A 24,236-nucleotide genomic window follows, 5' to 3' on the forward strand; every position below is an offset into this window, starting at 1 on the left:
ATACCCTGGTCTCCCGTCACTACTCACCTTCACAGCCATCTGCTGGGCTTCATTTCCATATGTTAATGTCTTGTACAGGTGGTCCCAAAGCTGGGCAGAGTCCTCCAGATGTGCTCACACAAGTGCCAGATGAGAGGAAAGAATCACTTCCTGTGGTCTTCTGGCTACACTTTTGCTAACACAGCCCAGTGTGTGGTTGTCTCTGCTTCAAGGTCATGCTTCCTACTCCTGTTCAACTTGCTCCCCAAGACCTTTTCTGCAAAGCTGTTATCCATCTGGTTGGCTCCCAGCCTGTTATTCCAACAGAGATACCGGACTTTGCCTTTGTGGAACTTTGCAAGGTTTCTATCAGGCCACTTCTCCAGCCATTTGAGGTATCTCTGAATAGCAGATACTCCCTGGAGCTTGTAAAGCACTTCACCCAGTTCCTGTATCCTTGGGGAATTGCTGAGGAGGTGCTCTGTTCCATCTTTCTGGTCATTCCTACAGACAAATCTCAAACCCAGTGTTGCTCTGGAGAAACTTCCTTAGCGGCCACTTGGACATGGTATCTTTGGTTACAGCCCTTTGAGCTCAGCACTTCAGCTGCTGTGTCACTCATTTTATAGTTCACTTATTCAGTGCATGCATCAACAATTTAGGTCTAAGGATCCTTTGAGGTGCTATGTAAGAAGCTTCCTAAAGTCAAAGCAAACAACATCCAGTACTCTTTCCTTGTTTACAGAGCTAAATGTCTTGCCACAGAAAACAGATTGATTCACTTATTCCAAATACATGCTGGATGGATGTGGCTTCTGGAAAGAAAATTTGTTTCCAGGATTCTCCTGGTGACCCAGAGAAAAAAACATTTGTTCTGGGTCTGTGTCTCAGTATACATCCCAGTTGCAGAAGAGCTTTCTAACTTGATCTTGTACTCATGTGAGTAATGCTTCTTTCCCTGGAACTCTGTTATGGGCTCAGACCTCATCAGTATAAAATCAGCCAAAGACAACATTGAGTGTCTAAGCTTTTTCTGTGTACTTTCTCTCTATGTCTCCTGCTAGCTGAGCAGCAGCCTACAATTTTCTTCTTCTCTTCCTGTCTTCCTTTTGTTGCCAGCTTACCTTGACATTCCTATCTCAACTCCAGCTGAGCTTGGACTGCTGCCAGCTCAAGCAGTGTTTCTCTCTTCCTACCAAGTATTTTTCTTACCTCTACCTTCTGTTTGCTCCCTCTTTTTTTTTTTTTTTTTTTAAGTCATCCAGAAATTCTGTATTAACCTGTGCAAGTCTTCTGCCATGCCAGCTTTCTGCCTAGTGGAGTGGATTGGTTTTGAGCTCTGAAGACATTCTCCTTGAAGGTCAGCAGGCTCTTGTGGGTCCTTTTGGCTTTCGCAGCCATGTTTTATGAGTGAACTGAATTAAGACTCGAGTGCCTTCAAGTCTTGCCACTTTATTCAATGGTCCTGTGAGGTACATATTTTTAGGTAAAAAATAAATATCATAGCAGATTATAGATGAGATTTAGTGTGAGCCCCAGTCATATATGGAAAAGTTGCATCATCAGTGGTAATGAAGTGAAACACAGGAGGTCCAAAATCTTGTTTTCTGCAAGATGTAATTTTCCACATTTTACGTGTTGAAGTCTCCCAGCTGCTTCACTTTGGGACCAAAATGAAGGTTGCGTTAATTCACAGAGACATTTCAGGTATGTAGTTTGCTACATTGTTCCAAAGCAAGATACTGCTCTGTGGCTTAGCTTTCTTTAATGACTAAAACTTTGTATCCTAAATGATGTTCAGGAAACAGGAACCTGAGCAGAACATAGAACTCTAGAAATGGAGGATAGTAAATGACCTGGTTCCTTGGCATGTTTTTTTGCAGCCAGCCTGTCTTCTGTCTTGTTTGGCATCAGTGATTCTTGCCTGTTTCTTGTGTGTTTCATTGAGGTGCATCCAAAAAAAGTATGAATGTCTGCAAGGGTTTTTTGGGTTTTATTTTCATAAATTTGTGAAAATGAGAGAAGAAGAGCAGTCTAATCTCTGTTGTAAAATAACTGGCAGTAAAGCTTATATTTTGTCTCCAACTGGATTCGTGTGGCAATCGGGCATAAACACAGAGAGAACTTGTTCATTAGGAACTCTGCAAGGAAGTATTTTGAAAGGCAAGGAATAGGTGCCTGTTCCAATGGTCTGGAAAAAGCAAACAACAGCTGTGATAGTGTTTTGCTGTTTCCCATAGCTGTCGTGATTATGAAGTGATGATATAATTAACTTTCTCAAAAGCTGCACAAAGGGAAAGCTTTTCAGTGATGTATCCATATTTGTAATCCCAAGAAAAGCTTTTTGTTCCTTTAGTCAGTCTATCACTTCTGACTCTCGTAATTTACTGAAATCTCCTTTCTTAACTCTTGCTAGAAACACTTAGCTCCTAGATTCTTTGCCAGTCATACAAAGTATGAATTTTCATGAACGTGTGTATGAAACAACTTTTTTTCCTTATTTTTTTCCTTCTCCCTATTGAGTCAATTCACTTGGGATTTTGGACACAATAACTGAAAGACAAATTGGTTGCTTCACAAAGGTAATTAAGACAGTATGTGGTGCAGGGGGTGAACAGTTAGGGGTTCTTTCCTTCTAATGATCCATTAATTAGTGAAGGGAGCTCAGCGAGTGTTCGGGCCTCTCAGGAATTACCTTCGAATGGCATTTAAATCTGCTTTGGTTAAAACGGTATAATTGAAGGGGGAGAGTCCATTTTAGAATTTTTTTTGTCAACATAGGCCAGCAGAATTTGCTAAACCAATGCAAATGTCCACATATAATTGGTGTTATGTAGAGAATAAATATTTTTAAATAAACCATTAGATAGCTATGATACCTTACTGAGGGTTTTGGTGGCAGTTTTGGTTGTGGCAGGCTTCCCTGTTGAGAGCAGTGAGATTGCTACATGAAGCTGGTTGACTGCAGAGCCAGGGTGTCTGAAACTTGCTCCCAGTTCAAGCACTGCACCATGTTAGTTGTTCATACTATTTTTAGGACCAGTCTGGAATACTTGCTTGGATGTTTTTGTGGGAGTCAGCTTGAAGCTGGCAGGTCTAATATTCCTTGAAGAGAAGTAGACCAATCTCTGTATGATTCCCTTTTGTGCGCTTCAAAATATCTGTGGTATGTGTCTGGTCGTCTGCATTATTTATTCTCCTGCTGTCCAGAGTTATCCAGGATAAATTGACTGCATATGTGCAGGACCTTAGCAGCTGTTTAGGACAGAAAGGAAATAGGTCTTATACAGTCTGAAATAAGCCTCTCATTCTTCAAGGTGCATGCAGCTGTGGTTCCCAAAGGTGAATTTTTCTTTTCAGGTTCAGGTAGCATTGCTTTAATCAGTGCTTTTCCCCTGAAGATAAGCCAATGGATTAATTTGTAAAAAGATATATTTTTTTTGTTTTAACCTCCTCATTTGAATTGGGAGACTCTTCCAGTGCCAACTTGTCAATTAGAATGCAGCTGTGGAGTAGTATTTCTATTACACAGAATCACCACCTATTTGGAAAGATCGTTTCCATTATCTACTCATATGTCATTTTAAGGTAGCAAATAATAAATGCTAGTCTAAAAATTGTTTGCTAGAGACAGGCTAATGGATGTCCCAAGAGCTTTAATATGCTATGACTGGCAGTTTCCATGTGCAGAGTGGAAGTTTGTGGAGTGTGCATCACAACTATGCCTGGAATGAAGAAATAAAATAACCAAAATAATGTAAGTTCAGATTATGTTTTAAGTGGATTTATTCTAAAGTTCAGAGTTCTGATGTTAAGGGAATGATAAACAGAGATTATCAAAATGCCACTGTATTTTAGAAAGCTTGTAATTTTGACATTCTGAGGTGTTCCTCATTTTGATTTCTCAGAAGAAGAGGGAGGAGCAACACTGGACTGAATCTCAGTGGTTTTAATGTGTGGGCAAACACTTCATACACTACGAGTGGCTGCATCACAAATTATTATAGCTGTCTTTTGATAGTTGTACAAACAATGCCTTAGCCTCTTGCTGCTGTATTAGCAGGTAATTTGAGGAAAAGTGGCATCTCATGCGGACGGAAAAATAAAATCTGTAGTGCAAGGAGAGTCATAGTGATATTGGTGGTATTGGTGCTGAAAGCTCTGGACCTGAAGTTAGTAAATGGGTGGTTACATGTGGGTTCGTTGTGGTGGAGATTGCAGAGCATGACGTGACTGTGTAATAGTGAAAGTGGGAGAGTCAGAATTTAAGTTGAACTGCTAATTGCCACAGAATCATCCATGGTTTGCTGCCCTGCTCCATTGTTTAGTTCTAACCATCATCACCTTCAGCATCAAACAAGGATGAGCTGAATCACAATGGCTGTGATTCTGTGCTTTCAAAGGGATTTTGTTATTCAGAAGTACAGACGAGCAGCTGCACTAAGGTAAATGGTACAATTTAAACAGTGTTATCAGAAACTGGCTTGTCCACTTGTCTTCCCTTATATTCCCTTTGGAGTGCAAGTTAAACCAGTATGTTTTGCATCCCTTTGGGTGGACTAGATGACCCAGCTGTATTTTTCATTTAAGTATTTTGTTTGTCTATTTGTCGCTTTTTCTACCTTTTTTTTTCTCTTAACCAGTGCCTCAGCTGCATGGTTTAGAGCCATGTCCAGTGTGGATATTTTTCTCATGGAGGGCTAGTTGCTGTATGTTTATGGTAGTCATATTATATTGGCATTTGAGCAGTGGGTAATTCATACCCACTCTTAAAACAAGTTCCAGCTGAAAGATAAAACTGAACAGGTTTGTCTTTCCTTAAAGTTCCCACCTTTCTTGATAAGGCAAAGATATGGAGAACTTGATGTTTTGGAGAGGAAGGGTAAAAATGTGTTCAGTATTGTAACTAGATTGTGTCATTAATAAAAAGCTAAGCAGCTAGAAGTGCATAGGTGTTGAAGTTGATCGTTTCACTTTAAAAGGAGTTGGTTTTGTCTTATTGAAGAATAAGCTCAATATGTAGTAAAATTTCTCAAAATAAAAATTGTGTTTATTTTTAAAGCATGTGCATTTTTAATGTGCGCAGGCAGCAAGGATAGAAAATTCTGTTATCCACTAATATGTTCAATACTTCAAATCATTCCAAGGTAGCAAACATTCATGTGACGTAAGAAATACAGATTCTTATGGAAACACTACATCTACTTTTGGTTTCTTCATCTATGCTTTAAAGGAGAGTTTCTGAATTCCACAGCCACTCATCCAACAGAAGGATGTAGAAGTTTTTGTTTTATTTTAATATGCATTTTCATCACCAGTCCAAAAATGAACAAAGCATAAATACATTTGTATTGTTTAAAAAAAAGCTAATTTCTTGTTCTTCAATGGCCCTGTGTAAAAACTACAATAAAGAGCACAGGAAAGCCCGTAGATTATAATGAATAGCAGGGTAATGTGTTGCTTTTTGTAATGAGGAATTGAGTTAAAAGTACACAGTCTGCAATATTTAAACTGTCTACAACAAATTTTTTTGGTAGGGGGTTTTACATTTAATTGCAGTGGCCAAAATAGAGAACAGGGCCTTTTTCCTTGACTTAGTGAAAAGAGGCAGCAAACGATTCTTCTCTGCCAGCCTTACCAAAGTCTTGACAAGAGCAAGCTGCTCTTTATTTCATGTTGCTGGATCATGCTTTAACAAGTTGAGGATCTTAAGAGTGCTGGCTTTCATATACAGCAACAGCTGCTTAATTTGTGCTAATCATTTTGGAGATTGCATTTGTATTTTATGTGTGTTACTCCTGCTTGAAAGTGTATCCTTGTGTTGTTGCCAAATAATCAGAGCAGTTGGCAAAATGGAAAAGAAAGAGTTATCAGAACATGAGGTGTTTTTTTCCTAAAAGGCTGCACAAATGTGACCTTTCTTTTTCAGGGGAATTCTAGCTGCTTGTTTAAGAGAAGCAGGTTGGCAAATAAAATGTCTAAAGATTCAGAGTTTTCAGTAGTTTCCTGGGGAGCTGAATTTGTAGTTTTAAATCTAAGGCTTTAAGGTAGATTCCTAGTTGTGAAGATTTGGAGCACTCTGAACATTATTCACAAATTAATATAGATGTTCAGACATCTGTTTACATCTTTTAAAGGTGTGTGGACTGTGTTCTCTCTGTGTAGATGTATAAGGCAAGGAAACCAGTGGATTATAACCCTGACTGGAGATTACTCTTTTCCCTAAAGGCCAAGAGAAATAACTGAAAGTTACAAATAATTCAACTGGAAATAAATTACAGGTCTTATCTCGGTGACATTTTTTTAGACATGCCTCATGTCATTTTTTTGAACCCTTGCTTAAACATTTCTGTAAAAGACCATGATCCATAGGTTTGTGCTCAGAGACTTAAGCTTTAGAATTGTGTTTGGGTGCATGGTTCTGCTACTAATAGCTTTGTGGAAAAAAATGCAATGCATTGGACTGCATGTTGTGAGAAGTGTGTTTAATTCTCATCTCTGCAATAGACTTTTTGAATGAACATCTTGTGTCTTCTAATGATAGTTCACAAACTGTTGAGAGATTAACTTAGCCATTTTTCTGGAAATCCTTGCTCCTATAGTATCAGGCCATTGAGAGATCTCTGCAGCTCTGAACCATTCCCAGTCAAGTCCTTCAAGTCCTTTGCTTGTGTGCTAAGTTCAATATTTGGAACCATTAGCTGAGAGTTCCTTTTCCAAATTTGGCCTATCAAATCAGTATAATTTGGATTTTCAAAGATAGCATTATAAATTGTGAATTTTTCTGTTCCAGTAGTTCCATTTGAAAGTAAGTTTTTCAGTATTAATAAGATATGCACCTACTCTAAATATTCCTTCCACGCACTTAAAATGGGAGCAGACAACAAGATGTATGGAAGACAAAAAAATTGCATGACTTCTTTTTCACAGGATGGTCTCTACTTAGCTCTGTGCAGTTACAGCACTCTTTGGCTAAAACAGCATAAAAGTGAACTGTCTATCAAGGCTGAAGAAGCAAATTTACTTTTCTAATTATTTATTATCCATATTTCTGTTTAGTTAGATGTTTTTTCTCTGTTCTCCTGAACATTAGTAACTGCAATCTTTAAATCTGTTTTAAGTAGCTTCTTTTGAGCATTTTAAGTTTTCCTGACTAAATTTAAGATACGGTTCCTAAGTGAAAAATTATAAGAAATTATTTCTTGTTGCCCATTTAAAAATAGCTCTGAAAACTTGAATGTAATTGAGAAGGTATTGTTGGTTAATGTTTTGAACAAATGGATCTTTATTTCATAGTCTTAGAATGAAAGCAGCTTACCTTACCAATAAAAAACCCCTGCATATTCACCAGGGATGGCAGCAGTCAGCCAAAGTTATGAAAATATTTGGGCACAGTCTGAAATCAAGTGGTGACAACTAAGAGTTGAACTGCTCTCACTGAGAGGGTGAATAATGTTCTTTTTTTATTTTCCTTCAGCATTCTCTATTTACTGTTACCTCTCTCTGCTCTGAACTTTGTGGTTCATTATGGGGCTTCTGGGAATGCTGCCAGCAAGATGTTCCTGATTGATGGTTCTGAAGCCAGAATTCAGGGGCTCTTCCAATGTCTAGCCAGCTTTGGCATTGCTGTCTTCTGGGATTGCTTTCAATTTGTATCATCCTACAGCAGGCTGTAAACCCGTCTGCTTCCTGTTGTCCAGGAGTTTAATGCAGACCTCAGAGCAGCAGCAGATCAGCAGCATGCACGAAAAAGGAGGCGCTCAGGAGCTGACAGTCAGCAGCAGGGTCCTGGGGGACTTGGACTTCAGGTAGTAACTTCAACGTGCCAGTCGGGATTAGGTGTGGGCCAGACCCGGTTGCCAAATGTAAAATGATTTTGTGTTAGGGGAGAAAGATGGTTTAGTTGTCTGCCTTTAGGATTTCCCAGCAGGAGGAAAAGGTAAATGAAAAGTTTAGCAAGTGAAAATGAAGGCTGTTCTTGTTGATTGCTTTGCAGGTGTAGTACTAATTAGAAATCATAATGCTTCATGAATACATTTTCTATATTCTACAGATAGTTTGCTTTAGAAATGAGGACCTCTGCTTCATTATGTGCATTAAAAAATCAAGGCACAAAGAACTAGAATGCAACAGACCTGGTTCTTTTTTCCTTTTCTTTCAATTTTAAGGTTATGCACATTTAAACTGTTAAAATCTTCTGCAAGAAAGTGGCATGTAAAGTATAATGCACTTGAAATATCATTAAACTATAGGTCTGTCTCTCCAGTTAGCAATTAAAGAAATAACAACACTAACTGGTGCTGGTAAAATGTTGATAAAAGGTTGATTTAAATCTCTTGAGTAACCAGCAGGCTTTATTAATTGGATGTGTGGAATGGCAATTGAACAGGAATACTGTTAGCAGAAGGTGAGCTGAAACTGGATGTGCTTTTATTTCCTCTTTGGGAAAGTGGTGTGACACCTGGCAGAGGTTCAGTGTTGGGTATGGGTTGAATAGGTTCTGTCCAGGCATTTTGTTTTGTGCAAGGATACTTGTGTGGCATTGCGTGGTGTGTTTGGGAGGACCATAGTGACTTTCCAGCAGTGCTTTGAGGTCTTTCACTGGAAACAATCAGAATAAATCTCAGCTAATTACTCCTCAGAAGTGACTGCTACTGGCTCTCTAAGCCATTGGCTGACTTCAAGCAAGGACCAAATCTTTATCAGAAACACTAAGATTTCTGTACTAATTAAACTTCCCAGTAAAAGCATGACCACTGTTATCTTCAGAAACTCCCAGGAACCTCAGCCATGATGTTCCTGCCTTATTTGACAGTATTTCTGAGGACCAGAAGAGTAAAAGTGTATGTCATCACCTCTTCTTCCCTCCCCCATATGAGCTAAATTTTATCTTTGTGAACACATTGTTCAGTTCCTGATTCTTCCCCCAAGCAATGTATTCTGTAAGTGCATAAAGCTTTCTGCATTCACTTGTTTCAGTCTACATTTGTTTTGTCATTTTTCTGTAGTGTTAAATGTTGTGAGTAGATTATAAACATCCTAATCTAACTTGAGCATCTTCACTCAAGTATTTCAGGTATTATATTCTACTCTATTTTTTAAAATATTTTTATTTCATAGCTACTTACTTTTACCATCGGATTTTCTGTTTGAATGTTTAAAAAATAGAAATAAAAAATACTTAATTTTATCCAATGTAAGTGCAGAAAGTTGAGTTGTTTTCAGGTGCACTTCAGTAACCAATTTTCCTTTTGAATTATTTTTCCAAGATGCTTTCTTCAATGAGTTTGTAGCTATCTTGTAATGCCAGTTTGAATTATTTTTTTTTCACTTCAGATACAAATATGAACCATCATCCATATGTCCTGCTGTGAGCAGTGAAATGTAAAGTTTGCATTTAAAAGTAAAAAATTCTGAATACTTTCCTTAGCCAGTATGTTTTTCAGAACTTGTGTTCAATACCTGTTATAAAGTGTGTAGCTGATATTCAGAAATTATTTCCTCAGAAATGTCTTGTTTTCTGCTCATGGGTATCAAGCATATGCTTCAAAAAAGGTCAGAAAATATTCTCAAAACAGTGTAGCTTCTTAGAAATTCAAATACAAATTTGTATTCCTTTATGATAAATATTAATGCTAGTAATATCATAAACCCTCTTGCATCCCATGGGACAGCAAGATTACTGGGTCAAAAAGAGGTGTTTTCTCCCTTACAGGCATTATACCTTAATGAAAGCTTCAGCCTGGAGTGTGTCTGGCATATTTATTGACATTTCTTCAAGGAATGCTTTTTTTCCATGAGTCTGTCTGCTTATTACTAGAAGTTTGGCACCCACAGTTATTTAGTCAGTATAAAATGTTTGAGAACGTGATTATGAATATATTTGATGAAACAGAAATTTTCATACTTCTAGTGAGAAAAGTATTTCAATTATCTCAGATTTTGTGCAACTTTTGGGGGAAGGTGGTCTTAGTCTCAGTATTTTTCCACTACTGCAACACAAATGGACAATAGTGTATATGGTTAATTTGTTTTTCACCTTCAATACATGAAGATATTTGGAATATTTGTTTTGGTGTTAATATCTTAGTACATGCAGCTTGCACATTTCCATGCACGTTTCCACAGTAAGAGTTAAGAAAGCAATCACAAAATTTATTTGTGCTATAAAGAAGTATTAGTTTTAATTCCTCTTTTCTGCACATAGCACAGTCTAGAAGAAGATCTCATTGGTTAGTAAGTCCTGTGCTTTCATGGTGCACTTAAATATTTGCATTGCAAGTTAAATGTGTTTAAAGTGTGTTGTGGCAATCTACAAATATGACTGCAGTTCCTGATTCATTGAAGTATATCTGCTAAGTAACAGAGCCTATTTCTTGACTGCAAATAATACACTTATCTATGTTATGTTTAATTTACGTGTAACTAATCCTATTAGATAAGATTTGTCTTGCTGCTGGAAAGTTATACTAGAAAAAGCCAGGAGGCTTTAAGAAATTGTTGTCTTACCCATTTGGTTTGTTTAGACAATATGAAGTGCTACTGCTGAGCTCCTGTGAAAATAGTTACGCCAAGACCTACAATGGAAATTCTTTTTGAGTATGAATGGTGATGCAGAGATTGTGTGCAGCAACTGAAAAGCTCTTGCTTTCCAGAGGCTTGTGTGGATTTTCTCTGTAAACAAACCTTGTCCAAGATTACAGGCAGGTTAAGTAACTCTGTGGTCTTCAGGGTGATCAGAGGTCCTTGAGGCCTTGCAAGGCAGCTAAAGCCTTAAACATTGAACTTGCAAAGTCAACTTCAGTAGGATCAGATGATGACCAAGAAAACTATTGTTGAAATACTCAATCCATTATTGTCTAGAGCAATATTTCAGCTGCTATTGTTAATTGTAGCTACTGCTTCAATTGTACTCAGGTCAAACCTGACATTTGCAACAAAGCAACACCTGCATACAAGCAAAACCTGTGCCAGCACAGGCTGACCTGACCCATCACTCACTACAAACATAACTTCCACTACCAGAACCTCCCCCCAAGCTGCACCATGGAAGCTGTCATCCCATGCACCACCCAAGCAAGGTGTCTGCACTAAGGGTTGCCATCAGCTGTTACTTCTCTGGGTGTAATTTGGCCAGTGTGGATCTGCGTCCATACAGGCAGCTTCTTACTTTAAAGGCAGATCCTTCCTTCTTGCTGCTCACTAGTCAGCAATGCCAGCATCTTCAGAGGAACTCCCTGAGCACTGGCCTGCTGGAACTTGTGCATTGCATAGCTTGCTTAATCAGGTAGTTTTTTGGCAGATTGTGTTGTTACACTGCCTGTTTAATCTCTGGACCTAGCAGCTCAGTTTGTTTCTGTGCAGTTGTCTCAGAGCCACAGTTTAGACATTTCTCTTGAGCAGTTGAAGTGCCACAGGAAGACTGTGCAAACTCCACCACAAATCTTAGATTTGCATTTAAGAATGGTATCTTATTCAACTACCAAGAGAGGAGCACTGGTACATATTTTGTATTCCAACAGCTGGTGTGTTTTCAGGCTGTAGTGCAAGACAGAGTTATCTGCTGCCCAAGGGCCTCCATATGGGAAATGCGAAAGGATCGCTGTCTTCACTGGGAAGTGATTAGTGATCCACATTAGTAATCTTCCTGATTAGTGATCCACAAGTCAGAAAGAATTGAAAATGATTGATTGCTGCAAATCTCACCTGTGTGTGATTTACAGTGATAGTTTTAGAGCTGTTAACAGTGTCTCACTACAGTAGTTTCCTACCATCTTTGAAGCTGATCTTAAGGAAAGCAGGAATCCAGTTTGGCAATTTTTTTCCCAATATTTCATATACACTTGTAATAAATGTAACAAAATTTGATGTGTGACATTAAATGAGTTTTTTGATAAATTGTAAACAAAGGCAGGTATATCCTGGAGGCTTGTTCTTTGTAGTCATGGTCCTACTACAGGTCTCAAGCTCTTCCATAAATGCAGAGAACCTTATATTAACTGGTTCCTGCTATACAGCTGCTCTGTGTGGTTTTATTTGGATGGTCTTTATGCTTTTATATGTTTTTCCTTGGTGCCTCTTGAGCCATAGGCAGATGTTGTTTGCACCTCAAGGAGTAAATAAGTCTCTGGAAACATCAAAAGCATGTATGTTGTGTGCTGCTGCATCTCAGTGTGGGATGTCTGTGTGCATCTCTGGTCTCTGCCCAACTCCTTGACCTGTGCATTCTTCTCATTTCTCTTCCAAAAACTTTCCTTTTCCTTTGCTGTTACCTCTGTCAGCTGAGGAACCATACATCACTTGAAGCCATGAAGGCATCACAGCAGAGCATCTGGTCCGAGTTCTGACTGTGCTTACAGAAGTGATGACTTTCTGACTGGCTTACTCAGGATGGAAACATTCATGTTCCAGACAAGAATCTATATTATCCTACTCAAACATTTGCACACTTGTCTCTCTCAAAGCAAAAATAAGTTGTAATTCACCTGGGATAGAGCTGTACCTCCTGTTTCTTTCAGTGCATTTTAGAAAAAAAAACATCTGGGCCAGTTGCACTGAAAATGAGTGTCCATCCATAAAACTGTGTATTGCTATGAGAGTTGCATTAAGAGTAATCAAAATGTTTCTTTGTAATTGAATGATTTGGCTGATGTGGTGTCTTGGTTTTTATAGTCTGATGAGTCTATTGCATGCTGGGACTGAAGCAGTGTCAAGTGGAAATACAGAAGGAGATAAAAGACTGTAGCTAGTCGAGTTAGATGTATTGAAATGGTTTCCTAAAACAGCAATAAAAATGCAGGTAGTTGAGGCTTTACTTAATGAGAAACTTTTTGTCAGACAAGTCCTCTAAGTGACAGAATGAATTACTTGTCTCTGGCTAAAACATACGAGCCCACCTGTGTGAAGTTGCTGAAATGGGGTTTCATTTCTTTCTTCAGAGTGAAGTTATAAGTTACTCTTAAAGGTGCAAATTTACCTGTAACAGTTCTGGCTACATAATAGAGAATGGTATTTTAAAAAACTAATTTTCCTTTCAATGTGAAAGCACGTTATATTGGTAGTTTATTTGTATATTTGTAGTACTGCCGTCATCTGAAATGCATTGACTGAATTACAGTTCTTTTACTGTTCTCCAGCTTTTGAACTGCAACACTTAAAAATCACACAGCAGTTACTACTTCACTGCTGAAACATACCTTACTGGTTTGCTTTCTCTTTTTAGGTGTCTTGGCTTTTTGATCCAACAAGAGGTGAAATAACAAGTCTAGATAGTGGAAATATAGACGACATTTTAAGTGAGTACTTTGAGTAATTTTTTTCCTTGTATGTCTGCAGTTACTTATTTGTGTGAACATTGCAGTGGTATTAAATGAATATTCATAGCCTAGCTTTGAATATATGAATTGCAATTGGCTTAGAAATATTAAATGCCTGTGGTTGAAATTAGCTGTCTGAACTAATGTATTGCAATGAGAATTTGAAGTGTCTTAAGAAAATAATTGTTATCTTGTTTGCAGAAGGGAATGCTTGACTGCATAACCAAAACTAGTCTAGAGGGCATTTTAAAAGTTCCCCCCCCAAAAATAGCAGCAAGTGAAACCCATGGTTATGAGCCTTAAGTATCTTGCTTGTTCAGCTCTGCCAGGTTAAGCACTGTCCTGATTCTGGTGGCTCATAGAATGGGAATCTTTAAATTAAACAGGATATGTGTTTCTTGTCTGAAACCTTTCCCTCTGAGAAGTATGCAACTTGCCTGTATCTGGTTGTCTTTGCAGGAAAAAGTTATTGCATTGTTTCAAATATATCCAGGGTGAAAAATCTTTATTAATAATGTCTGGACTAGAACCTGCCTTATGATGTGAGATTGCTTTGTGATATGAGAGCTGTTTGTAAATACCTTTTCTACGGTGGAAAATGTAAAATTATTTTATACATTGTAATTCACAAAAGGGAATATATGCTAAGTGTGAGTGCTTCTGAAATTCATCCCATTACTTTCAAGAAATACTTTATACATTGGGGGGTGACCCTTAACTTTTCAGTGCTTGTTATTTACCCCTTCACCACTGGCATCCCTCGCTGATAATAAAAATCTTAACACCATAATTGTAATCAAACTGTGGTGTTCTCCAGCCTACTCAAGAATTGTCTTTATCAGCATGTTGTCTTTTCCAGGCTTTCAGCATCCTTATCTTCACATGTAACTGTTCTTTGTCAATTTTCTGCTTTGTCAGCATTTCTGCTTTATGAAGCTGTGGCTGATATTCTGTAGTTAGAGCATGTATTTCAATTTTTTAAATGTCTAGGTCAGTACTACTACTAAAAATTAATTGAAAGCATGGTTAGTTCTTATATTCTATAAAGACAATACATCATTTTTGGGCCAGAAATTTATCAATTTTATTATTTTTTCTTAATATGTAAAAAGGAATGCATAATAACATTACTTCATTACTTCATTATATGTATTCGTGTAGTACTGCATTTTTTTTAGTGTTCCTTATTATTTTTCTGGCTTTGGGGACTGAAAATTTCTTTGCAACCTTTTTCCATAGTATCCAGGTTAAATAAGACTAGTAAGGACAAACCAGAGCAAGTTGCACAGACAAGTTGCCTGTTCATCAGTCTTCTACCCCAAATAGTTGGGATTTCAGCTTTTAACTGATTTTTAACACTTATGAATAATAGAGCTAGTGCTTAAGAGCTACTAGAGTTCAATTTCTGGATGGAGTGCCTTAATTCTAAATCCAGAAATAATTTTTGCTGCATATGTCACTTAATTACTTTGTGTGTCTTATATGCCTTAAGTATTTGCATTTTTTTTTGTCTTACATATCAATAAAGTCAGTAGAACACTTGACTGAAGGCCTCTTCCATCTTTTCCCCTTTGTTATTATTTTTCAGATGAGACTTACCCCAGCAGTTTTCTAGCAATCAGACTAAGCTTTATGCTAAATTATCTAAATTATCTAGAAATATTTGCTTTTGTAGTTTTTTTGCAGATACTTTTATAATCTTGAATAAAAGAACTGAGAAGTTTGCCTCACAATGTGACATTGGGCTTTTTCTTTTTCTTTCTTCTCAGACAATGCAGATGTTGCTTTAGTTAATTTTTATGCTGATTGGTAAGTTATTCAAGTTGGTTTTTTTTTTATATATATATATTTAAGCTTCTGTCTTTTGAAAACTATCATGTTTGGCTTTCTAATTGAAAATACAGTAGTAGTTTTCTACAGTAGTTTTCTAATTGAAAATACAGTAGTCTCTTGCTTTCGAACCAATTCTTTCATGGGTTTATGTCCCGAGTGCTTCTCCCTATGCTTGCTTCTTTCACATTATTATAGGCTGTAGTTTTAAAATATTGCAGCTTTAATTATGATCATTACTTTTAGGCATACAGCAATAATCCTTCAACATAGGCACACTGCCAGTCTGTGATGTAACCTGATTTATGAGTGAGAACAGATCGGTTTTGATCACAGAAATTCTCTGTTTTAAGGGTGGAGAAGAATGGGGGACAAGAAACCATTGTAGAATATTACATATACATGCTGCATCAGTGCGTAGCACACAGCTGGGCTGCCCAGAGTCAGGTTTTTTCAGAAGGTGGACTTCAGCTCTCTTGGCATTTTGAGAGCAAGACTTGCTCTTCACTTACATGTTTGCTGTTGCAGACATAACTGCATCCCCAGGCTGTCACTGTTATGTTTAAGGTGGGTTTCAGTGCAGGCTGGTTTATTGCAAGTCTATCCTTGCAGTCTCATTCTCACAATTTCTACAGTGCCATTATGCATCTCCAATTTAAAAATCTGCCATATGTTTGGAAGGACACAATATAAAATAATTTTATTGACATATTTGTAATGGGCTTGCTTGTGCACTACTGTTACCCTAAACTGCCTAAAGCCACTGAAGCATCTTTACAATCCCACCACCTTTTCTGTGGGCAAAAAGAGAGAATTTCCATCACAATCTGACATTACTGGAGGAAGGGACCCTCAGGGTTCTCTTTATTCTTGCTGCTGTAAAGGTCATCTGCTCAAATTCTGCCAAACCTGAGCAACAATATAATACATAATACTTATAACTTGTATTGTTGACCCATAGAAAATTACCTGTGATATTTCTTGAAGGTGTTGGTGAATATTTCAATCTCAACAATCTAAGGACCAACTTTTACTACATTTTTAAAATCACTTTCCATGGGGTAATTCAGGTAGAAAAAAATTAACAACATACTGTCTGAATAGAATATATTTCCTAAAGGCTTCTATTGATTAATGGTGTTTCCTAGGGAAATAAAGCAGGGGAGCATATCTTGAACTATGTATTCTTTCAGAATTACTATTTTTCTGTACCTGACTCATTCAAGTTACTTTTGAACTGATTTTTATCCACTCAATTACGAGGATTACAGACAGATGTGATCTTTTTCAATGGCATTTCTTTGTTTTCTTTTTTTTCTTTTTCCTTCAAAGATTGAAATGTTCCAGTAGTCATCAATTGAAAGATTTCAAGGTGATATTTTGATGTCATGATTTTGTGTTCTGTTTACAGGTGCCGCTTCAGCCAAATGCTGCATCCTATTTTTGAGGAAGCTTCTAATGTAATCAAAGAAGAGTATCCAGATAAGAATCAAGTGGTGTTTGCTAGAGTAGACTGTGATCAGCATTGTAAGTAAATCTTGATTTAGGTTTTTCTGTGCTGTCCTGCTACCAAGTTAGTAACTGTGTTGAAAAATATGCTAAATAGCTGTGCAAAGTGTAGCTGTAGATGGCCCATCATTTAGCTCAGGGTTGCTTTTAATATATCAGCAAACCTCCTCTTCTGAATTTGTCAGGGCAATTTCCAGTGTTTCTTTCTCATTGCATCCATCAACATCCTTTATTTCATCAGTTCAGCTTATCTCATTTAATGAGGGAAATAGGGCTGTGATTATAAATTGAATTGGCTCATTCACATGTCAGAGAAGCACTAGTGCAAAAAATAATGCAGGTCTTCACAACCAAGAAAAGGAAGGGGTAACCTTCCACAGTTAGCGTGGAGAATATGTTCTGATCAAATCTTCCTTGCACCTTGGAGTCGTGGCAGGGGCTGTAAGCTTCCTTTCACACAGCCAGGCAGGGATCAGAGCTTTGCTCTGCTCTTGTTACACATGCCAGCAAACAGTTCCCTGTTTGGGTTGGGTTTTCCCCATGCCCAGACATGAAAATTATATGCAATATCTTACTTTATGCTAGTACTCATTCCTAAAGTTCTTTTTTAATCCCTTAATAAGTAAAATAAATGTGAGGAACATCTGTTGTACATTGAAAGGCAAATGGATAGTACCAGGATTTTTATTACACTGTTGGACAGCTGTGTTATTTTATGCTTCTTAGAGACCAGCATTTCTAGGAATAATTTCTTAACAGTGGTTTATGATTCCCAGAGAGTATTAGCAGAAAAAATTCAGTTTAATTGATACTGATTATACTATTTGGGCTTTACAAAACTGTTAATTTGTAAGGACAAGCATCATTGGAAATTGGCTCATCTTTTCATGTCAAGATAATGACAACAAAACTTTCTGCAAAGTTCTCACTAAAGACCATAGTAAAATCAGCCTGTGTTGTTATGAGGTTTTATTGTTTTATTGTTGAGGTTTAAATTAATTGCTGCAGTCTTTGCTTTGGTTGCTGTAGCTTCAGTTGCTTGAATAACTCAGAGTCTGGGCTGCTGGATGCCCAGTGTTTTGCTATGAGACCTTCTTGTCTTAGCAGCAATAGTTAAGAAAACTTTTTTTTGTCCCCCACCAAGCGTTTGAAATGCTTTAAAAGTTTGAAATGCCTAATCCTCTCATGTGCTCTTTGAATTAAGGTAACTGGTGCTTGTTACAGAGAGCTGAGAGGAGGAGATGCTACAGGAGAGATTGTCATCCCTCCTGGGAGTACTTGTAGTGGGCTAAGTAGTAGGAGGCAGTCAGGAGTTTTGGTTTTTCTTTATATTTCTGGAATACTATTAGTTCTCAGTATTTACTATTTTTGTCCTTAATTTAAGTAGATGAGCATGACTGCTGTTGCAGAAGATGTAAAATGTGAGCATTAAAAATAAAATCCTTTAATGACAGACAATTTACATTGCCTTTTTGAATTGAAACAACAGAGTTGTGCATGTCATTCCTAGTTTCTAGTATTTATATGCTGGGTTTTAAACAATGGTACTTTTTATGGCACACAATTATTTGGCATGTCCTAAAGTTTTAGGTATTTTAACTTGGATTTTAATGTGTGCAATAGCAGCTTTTTAGTAAGAAAGCAGATATTGCTGTATTATCAAGGTTGGGCCTGTGTAGTATTTTGCTTATTGCTGGTGTCAAGATTCTTAGTGGTTTGGGATTTCTTACTCAAGCTTTATATTTTTGTATGTGTTTACATATTTTAGCAACACTAGAGGTTTTATGTCAATATTTTGGTGGTTTGTTATGCCTGTAGATTTCATACCACTAGTAATTTGCTGTTAGAATGGTGTTGTAGAGATGGTGGATTATTTGCATTACAAATGATTTGGTTCTTTTTGAGGCCAAGACTCTGTAGGGAATCCAAATAGCTGATTTCTGGCCACTCAAAAACAGCTTTCAGAATGGTTACTCAGGCATAGATACTTTCTATTTAATGCACTATTATTGAAGCACACTGCAGGGCCCAACAGCTCACACCAGCTTCTGAGGGTAAAGCAAATTAAAGAGAATTATTGATGTACTGCCAAATGTTTGATGCCTAATGACAAAACCATCATTCTGTCTGCTCTTATAGCCAAAATAAATATGTTTTTCTGGAAAGTGATAGTCCTTAATGTGATAAAATACAAAATATACATATTAACACTATATTAAGCCTCTGTATGGGTTATATTTTACACTAGTTTGTAATATTGTAGAACATAATTATACCTGGAATGTGTAGGCAGAGTCTCCAGGCTGTGTTTAAGCTGGTGTGCAACATACACTAAAGGTAAATCTGGAGCAGGTAGTTAAAGCAGATACTCTTTGCTTTTCCAAGACCACATCCTTTTATAACTTAAAAATGTCTGAGTTCTGCTACATTGTGTCTTGTTAAAGTCTTGGATGGTTCTGTTATGTTCAGTTTAGTAATTCAGGTATCTTAAATACTGGACACCTCTTATCTAAGTATAATACCTGGTAAAAGTGATCTTCCATATAAAATTACAGATCTTACTGCATAGATGTTATTAGAAAGGTTTTGCTTCATGGTTTGGGGTTTTTTGTTTGTTTGGGGTTTTTTGGGTGTTTTTTTTTTTTTTTTTTTTTTGCTTGTGTCTCAGTGTTTTTAATCTTTTATGTTAAGCAGCAGTGTTGGACACTCACTTGGTACAATAGATTTCCTATGTTTCTGTTCTCTGTGAGTGGATATTGCAATCTTAAACTCATGTTTCACTGGGGAGTTTATATTTTGGACAGTTTCTCTAAATTCAGCATTAGGAGCTGTGGTACAAAATCCTTGTCAATTGAAGTATCTATATTGGGGGTTTGATTCTACTGCACCATGTTTTCCTTTGGTTTCTGAGTTAAATAAAAATAGTAGCTAGTTTGAATAGATCTTTGTGCCTCCAAACATAAATCAGTTTCTCACTGAGGGTATGTAAGGAGATGCTTTGCTGGACAGACTGTTTAGGGAACTGTTCTTCCATTCCAAATGTGTCTGGGAGTGGTAATTTCCCTAAATTTTGTGAGCTGCTGTTCTCTGTGACTGGCTGTTCCTGCAGTGTGTGCTCACGTTGCTAATGTTAGTCTGCAGAGATGAGATTGTGTTGCTACTGTGCCTTTGGAAAGCAAAAGAATTGAATGATAACAAATTTGGAAGTTCATAAAGGAACTCTAAATTAAACTCTAAACAAGCATGAGGATTTCATTGCATTCTTGTCACTTTGCTTGGGAAAAAAAATTCAGTCTGAGAGAGTTATCTTTGGGTAAAATAAAAAGTGTAAGTGATTTGGAGAGGTTGTTGATGGCACTCCTTAGGAGAGCGATTTTGTTAGTCTGTCAAAGAAGATTATGGGATGCCTACTGATGAGGCCCTGCTTAGAGCAGCATGGCTGTTGTGAATGCTCCTTTGCAGCAGAAAGTGGCTTAAATTTGCTGTTACCTGAGTTTGATACAGAATATTGATTGCTTTCCTTCTACCTGTTTTGGTCCATCATACCAGTCACCAGTATCACAATCATTGGAGCAGGATGCTTAGTTTATATTCTTTCCCAAGTTCCTTTCTAATTCTGCTGCTTCTGAGTATTCCAGCAGGGCTTATGATTTCTTGCAAGTGTCACAAGAGCAGTAGTTTAACTGGGGAGAATTTATGGTGTATTATGAAAGTAAAAGGTACCTATCAAAGACAGATTTCATTTGTCATCTGCAGTGTGCCCTAGTGGGTAGCCTGAGGGACTTCAAAAGATGTTGACTGATCTCAAGTGAGCTAGCAGAATACTCATTTGGTCATTCCAGCTTCAAATATACAGCTGAAAGGATTTGTTATTTTTGAGATGGAAGATATTGCAGAAGGGTAAGGAAGACTTAAGATGATTTGACACACAAAGTAAAGATCAGTGTTAGATCCAGAAAATTCAAACTCTCCCTTATGTGTAGCTGTGCAACTCCTACCACCATCATTGTAACACCAAGTTAGGAAATGCAGTAGCTTGGGTTTGTGCTTGCTCTTCCTCAGACAACATGAAGAGACCATTCCCCTCTCCTCTAGAAAAAGGGTCACTGAGTATTTTCAGAAGTTATTTTTACAGGGTTTGAGTTTTGAAACTCTGATTTTCTTTCAGATAACTTTTCAGGCTGTTATAGTCCTCTGTTCAGCATGTGAATTCTACAGGTGCTGCCTTATATGATGAGGTAGGCATTTAAAATAATTCGCAATATTGTTCGAATCCTACTGAACACGGTTTTTGAGAACCAGTCCTGTAGACTTAAAATCTAAATATTTGTTTAGTCATAGTGTGAATTATGGCCCTGAAAAATTAGAGCAGTGTACTGAGTTAATGGTGACCCTTTTAAATATTGCTAGTCCTTCACTGGGGAGGACCTTCTTAGCTACATTGTTGGTGGGAGCCTTTTTCAATGTAGTAAGTCTTGGTGCAATTTTTCAACACTTAAGTCATTGTACTCAAGTTCATTGTATTCAGGTTCATTTAATTTCAACTTGGTGGCAGTGGAATTGAGATTCTTGGTGATGTAATCTGACATCTAGCTAGCTGAACTTTGGATAGTGTCTTGTGGTGGTAGCCTAGAATGGTGGAGTCTGAAGCATTCTGAGAAACAAGTCATTGGCTGTGTGCTTGCTTGGAGCTGTGGCTTGGCTCGTGTGTGTACACACAATGAGAAAAGCCTGACACCCCAAAAAAATGGGTTTGTCATTCCTTTGAATAGAGGAACACACGATCCTCTGGAGAAATGGCTGACAGTACAAGAGATATGACAGAGATACGGATCACAAATGATAGCTCACAAGTCCTGCTTTCTTAGAGGATCTTGCTCAGAAGGTGACGTGGGAGACTTTTAGAAAACATGAGTGTAAATGTCAGGTTTCACATAAAAGTTTGTTTCAAAACAAGAGTTGCTGTCTCTTCCCTGTTGCAAGACAGAGCTTTGCTCAGAAGAAGTATCAACCAGTCATATCTAAAGAGAACTAGGCGACTGCAAGATATTTGTGTTGGAGTTGGCAAAATGAATAGTGGAAAAAAGTCTGGGCAGTTTGGAAATTATTAAATGTCAACAGGTAAACATGCAAAATGGGGAGGAGAATCATCTGAGTCCATCAGTCATTGCTGTGATCAGTTTCTGTTTTGTAGAAGAGAAGAAGATGATCAAGTATGTCAGTAGCTTCCTATCATAATTAATGTGAAACTGCTAAACACTAGATTTATAATTTAATGATAAATTCAGCAAAATACAAACACAAGGCTTATTCCTTTTACACACCTTCATATCTGAAGAAAATAAAAAGTCATAAAGTTGTAGTTGGGAGACTTTTTTTTTTAGGTAGGTTGCCCTTGTCTGTTTCGAATACCTCCTTTCATCAGAAAACGGGCAATGGGAATGTCAGGAAATATTTTTAAATTTAATTTAGGATTTACTATAACTAATGCAATCTGTGAATGAGCTCAAACAATATTCCATGTATTTGCATTGTGTATTTCCAATTTTAAAAGGAATATAATTTTGTAGTTGCACTGCTTATGCTAACTCTACCTGTATCAAGTGCCAGGGCTTAATGAAGCATTTAAGGTTTACTCTATTTGACTTTTGAATTAATTCAAACAGTTTTTCATGTACTTGCATTTTATTTTTTGTAAAAAGATGGTTTTCAAATACTTACTTGTGTAGGAGTGTCATTTCTCTGTGTTAGTTCAAATATCAGCATTCATGAAATCTCAATGTAATTTGTAAAGATCATGCAGGTACTGACTTATGAAATAATGTTTGAATTCAGCGTGGACAGTGGGCATTTATTGCCATTAATATTTTTACACAACTTCAGCCCTTGATGAAGGTCCACATCCTTAGGTACTGCAATCTCCATCTTGGAGAAACTGCATGATCCTCTGAGCCCCTTCTTCAACCTTTGCATCCTCCTGTAGCTGTGGAAATAACATGAGGGAGAAGTCCATGTGGTGAGACAAAGAAATGTGGGTTTGGTGTTCCCTTGCTGTGCTGCTCTGTATCAGGAGCAGTCACTGATCTCAGTGTGTTTCTGTGGAACCTTGACACGTTGTGCTCCTTGCCAGACCCTGTCAAGGTTGGACCAGCTCATGTGTACTGTCAGACCAAAGGTCCTTCTGTCAGCAGGGAGGGGGGCAGTAAATACCTGCCTTGCAGATGTTGTTTGTCTTCTACCAAGCAAATATTAAGTGATTCCTCTCCTGCTGTACTTGCCACCTTCTTGCAGGCAGCTCTTAGGTACTTTAACTAAAATGTGGTAGAGTTTAAGGGAAGAAAACATTATTAATCTAGTGTTCATTAATGTTGAATATATTGACATCCTCCATGGAGAAATTTGTATTCATTTGAAATAAAAGTACTCTTCACTGAGGACATAAAATGTTTTACCTTAATTTTATCTGTAATTAGTGCACTAAGAAATGCACTTCTGGGATATTTAGGAAACAAGTCAAGGCCTCTTAGTCAAAATTGATAGGCTGAATTCTGTGCTGTTTTATAGTGATGCAAAGGTTTTTAGGAACTGGGCTAAGCTGGTGAAGCTTTGAAGTTTACTTGGGAGAAGTTAGAGAACATTTTTGTGGAGTAGACCTGGTTCTTATTGTGTTATTTTCAGGTTTTTTTGTTTTCAGTTCTCAGACTGATTTAAGCTGTGCAATTTGTACAAAGACTGTTTTCAGTAACTAAAGCTGCAAATAGGATTAGTATTGTAGCAGCAGTTGGTTTCACTGAGAGTTCTCCAGGCAGCATGGAATTCAGACTTCTCCATTCTCTTTAAAAAAGAGTAAGTGTAAGATAGAAAGTAAATCTGCTTTGTGGTAAATATATAGCTGAGAAGGGATGTTTTTGTCAGAGTGGATTTGTTCTCATTTATTCAGTACTGCGCTCATGGACCCCATTTGGTTGCCTACCTGCTGTGGGCTAATCCAGGCGACGTGAAGGGTACCCTGTGACTTGTAAGGAGTCCATGAAAAGTAAGGATATGTGTTCAGGCCACACTTGCAATGCCTTCCTCTCTCTGTCAACTGAATGAAACTTCTCTGTCTCCAAAGGATAGGTCAGTCTGCTGAATTCACCACCTCTGTCTTTCCTTAAGAGAGAAAAGAAGGGGAAGTGTGGTGGGTGTGGTTCACTGGAATGAGTCTCCTCAAATGGTTAAGTAACTTGCTGTGCATATGTGGGGGGCATTTAGTTGAGTTTAGGTCCAGAGATATAAGTAAACTGCATCCCACTCTTTAAAAGAAGATAAGTAATTTTCACAGGGCCTGTGAGATTTTTTTTTTTTCTAGATTTATTTCCAGGAGAGGAGTGAACAGGAAGGAATAATTAAGCAAAGCAAAGTCCAAAGGAAAGTGCTTCTGGAAATCTATCCAACATTACATACTTTGTCTTTGTTGTTTCTTTTTATTCTTGCTTTCCTAAGAACCCAAAGTATATCTGGTTACCTCATTTCTTCAGTTCTTCCTCATGAAATTGTCAAGTTCTTTGCTGGACTTCAGCCACATCTGAAAGGGGGAATAGCATTCAAAGCTATTAAATA

At 37.5% G+C, this 24,236-nt stretch overlaps 1 protein-coding gene across 1 annotated transcript in view; it reads left to right on the forward strand.

The window, feature by feature from the left end:
- Positions 1-24,236, forward strand: part of ERP44 (endoplasmic reticulum protein 44) — a 47,696-nt gene that overhangs the window by 6,336 nt on the left and 17,124 nt on the right. The window contains exons 2-4 of the mRNA XM_064705693.1: positions 13,202-13,274; positions 15,065-15,104; positions 16,537-16,652. Of these exons, the coding sequence (XP_064561763.1) occupies positions 13,202-13,274; positions 15,065-15,104; positions 16,537-16,652 (229 nt within the window). The remainder of the gene's footprint in view (positions 1-13,201; positions 13,275-15,064; positions 15,105-16,536; positions 16,653-24,236) is intronic.

Source organism: Zonotrichia leucophrys, chromosome 2 (assembly GCF_028769735.1).
Source record: "Zonotrichia leucophrys gambelii isolate GWCS_2022_RI chromosome 2, RI_Zleu_2.0, whole genome shotgun sequence".
NCBI classification, from domain to species: Eukaryota; Metazoa; Chordata; class Aves; order Passeriformes; family Passerellidae; genus Zonotrichia; species Zonotrichia leucophrys.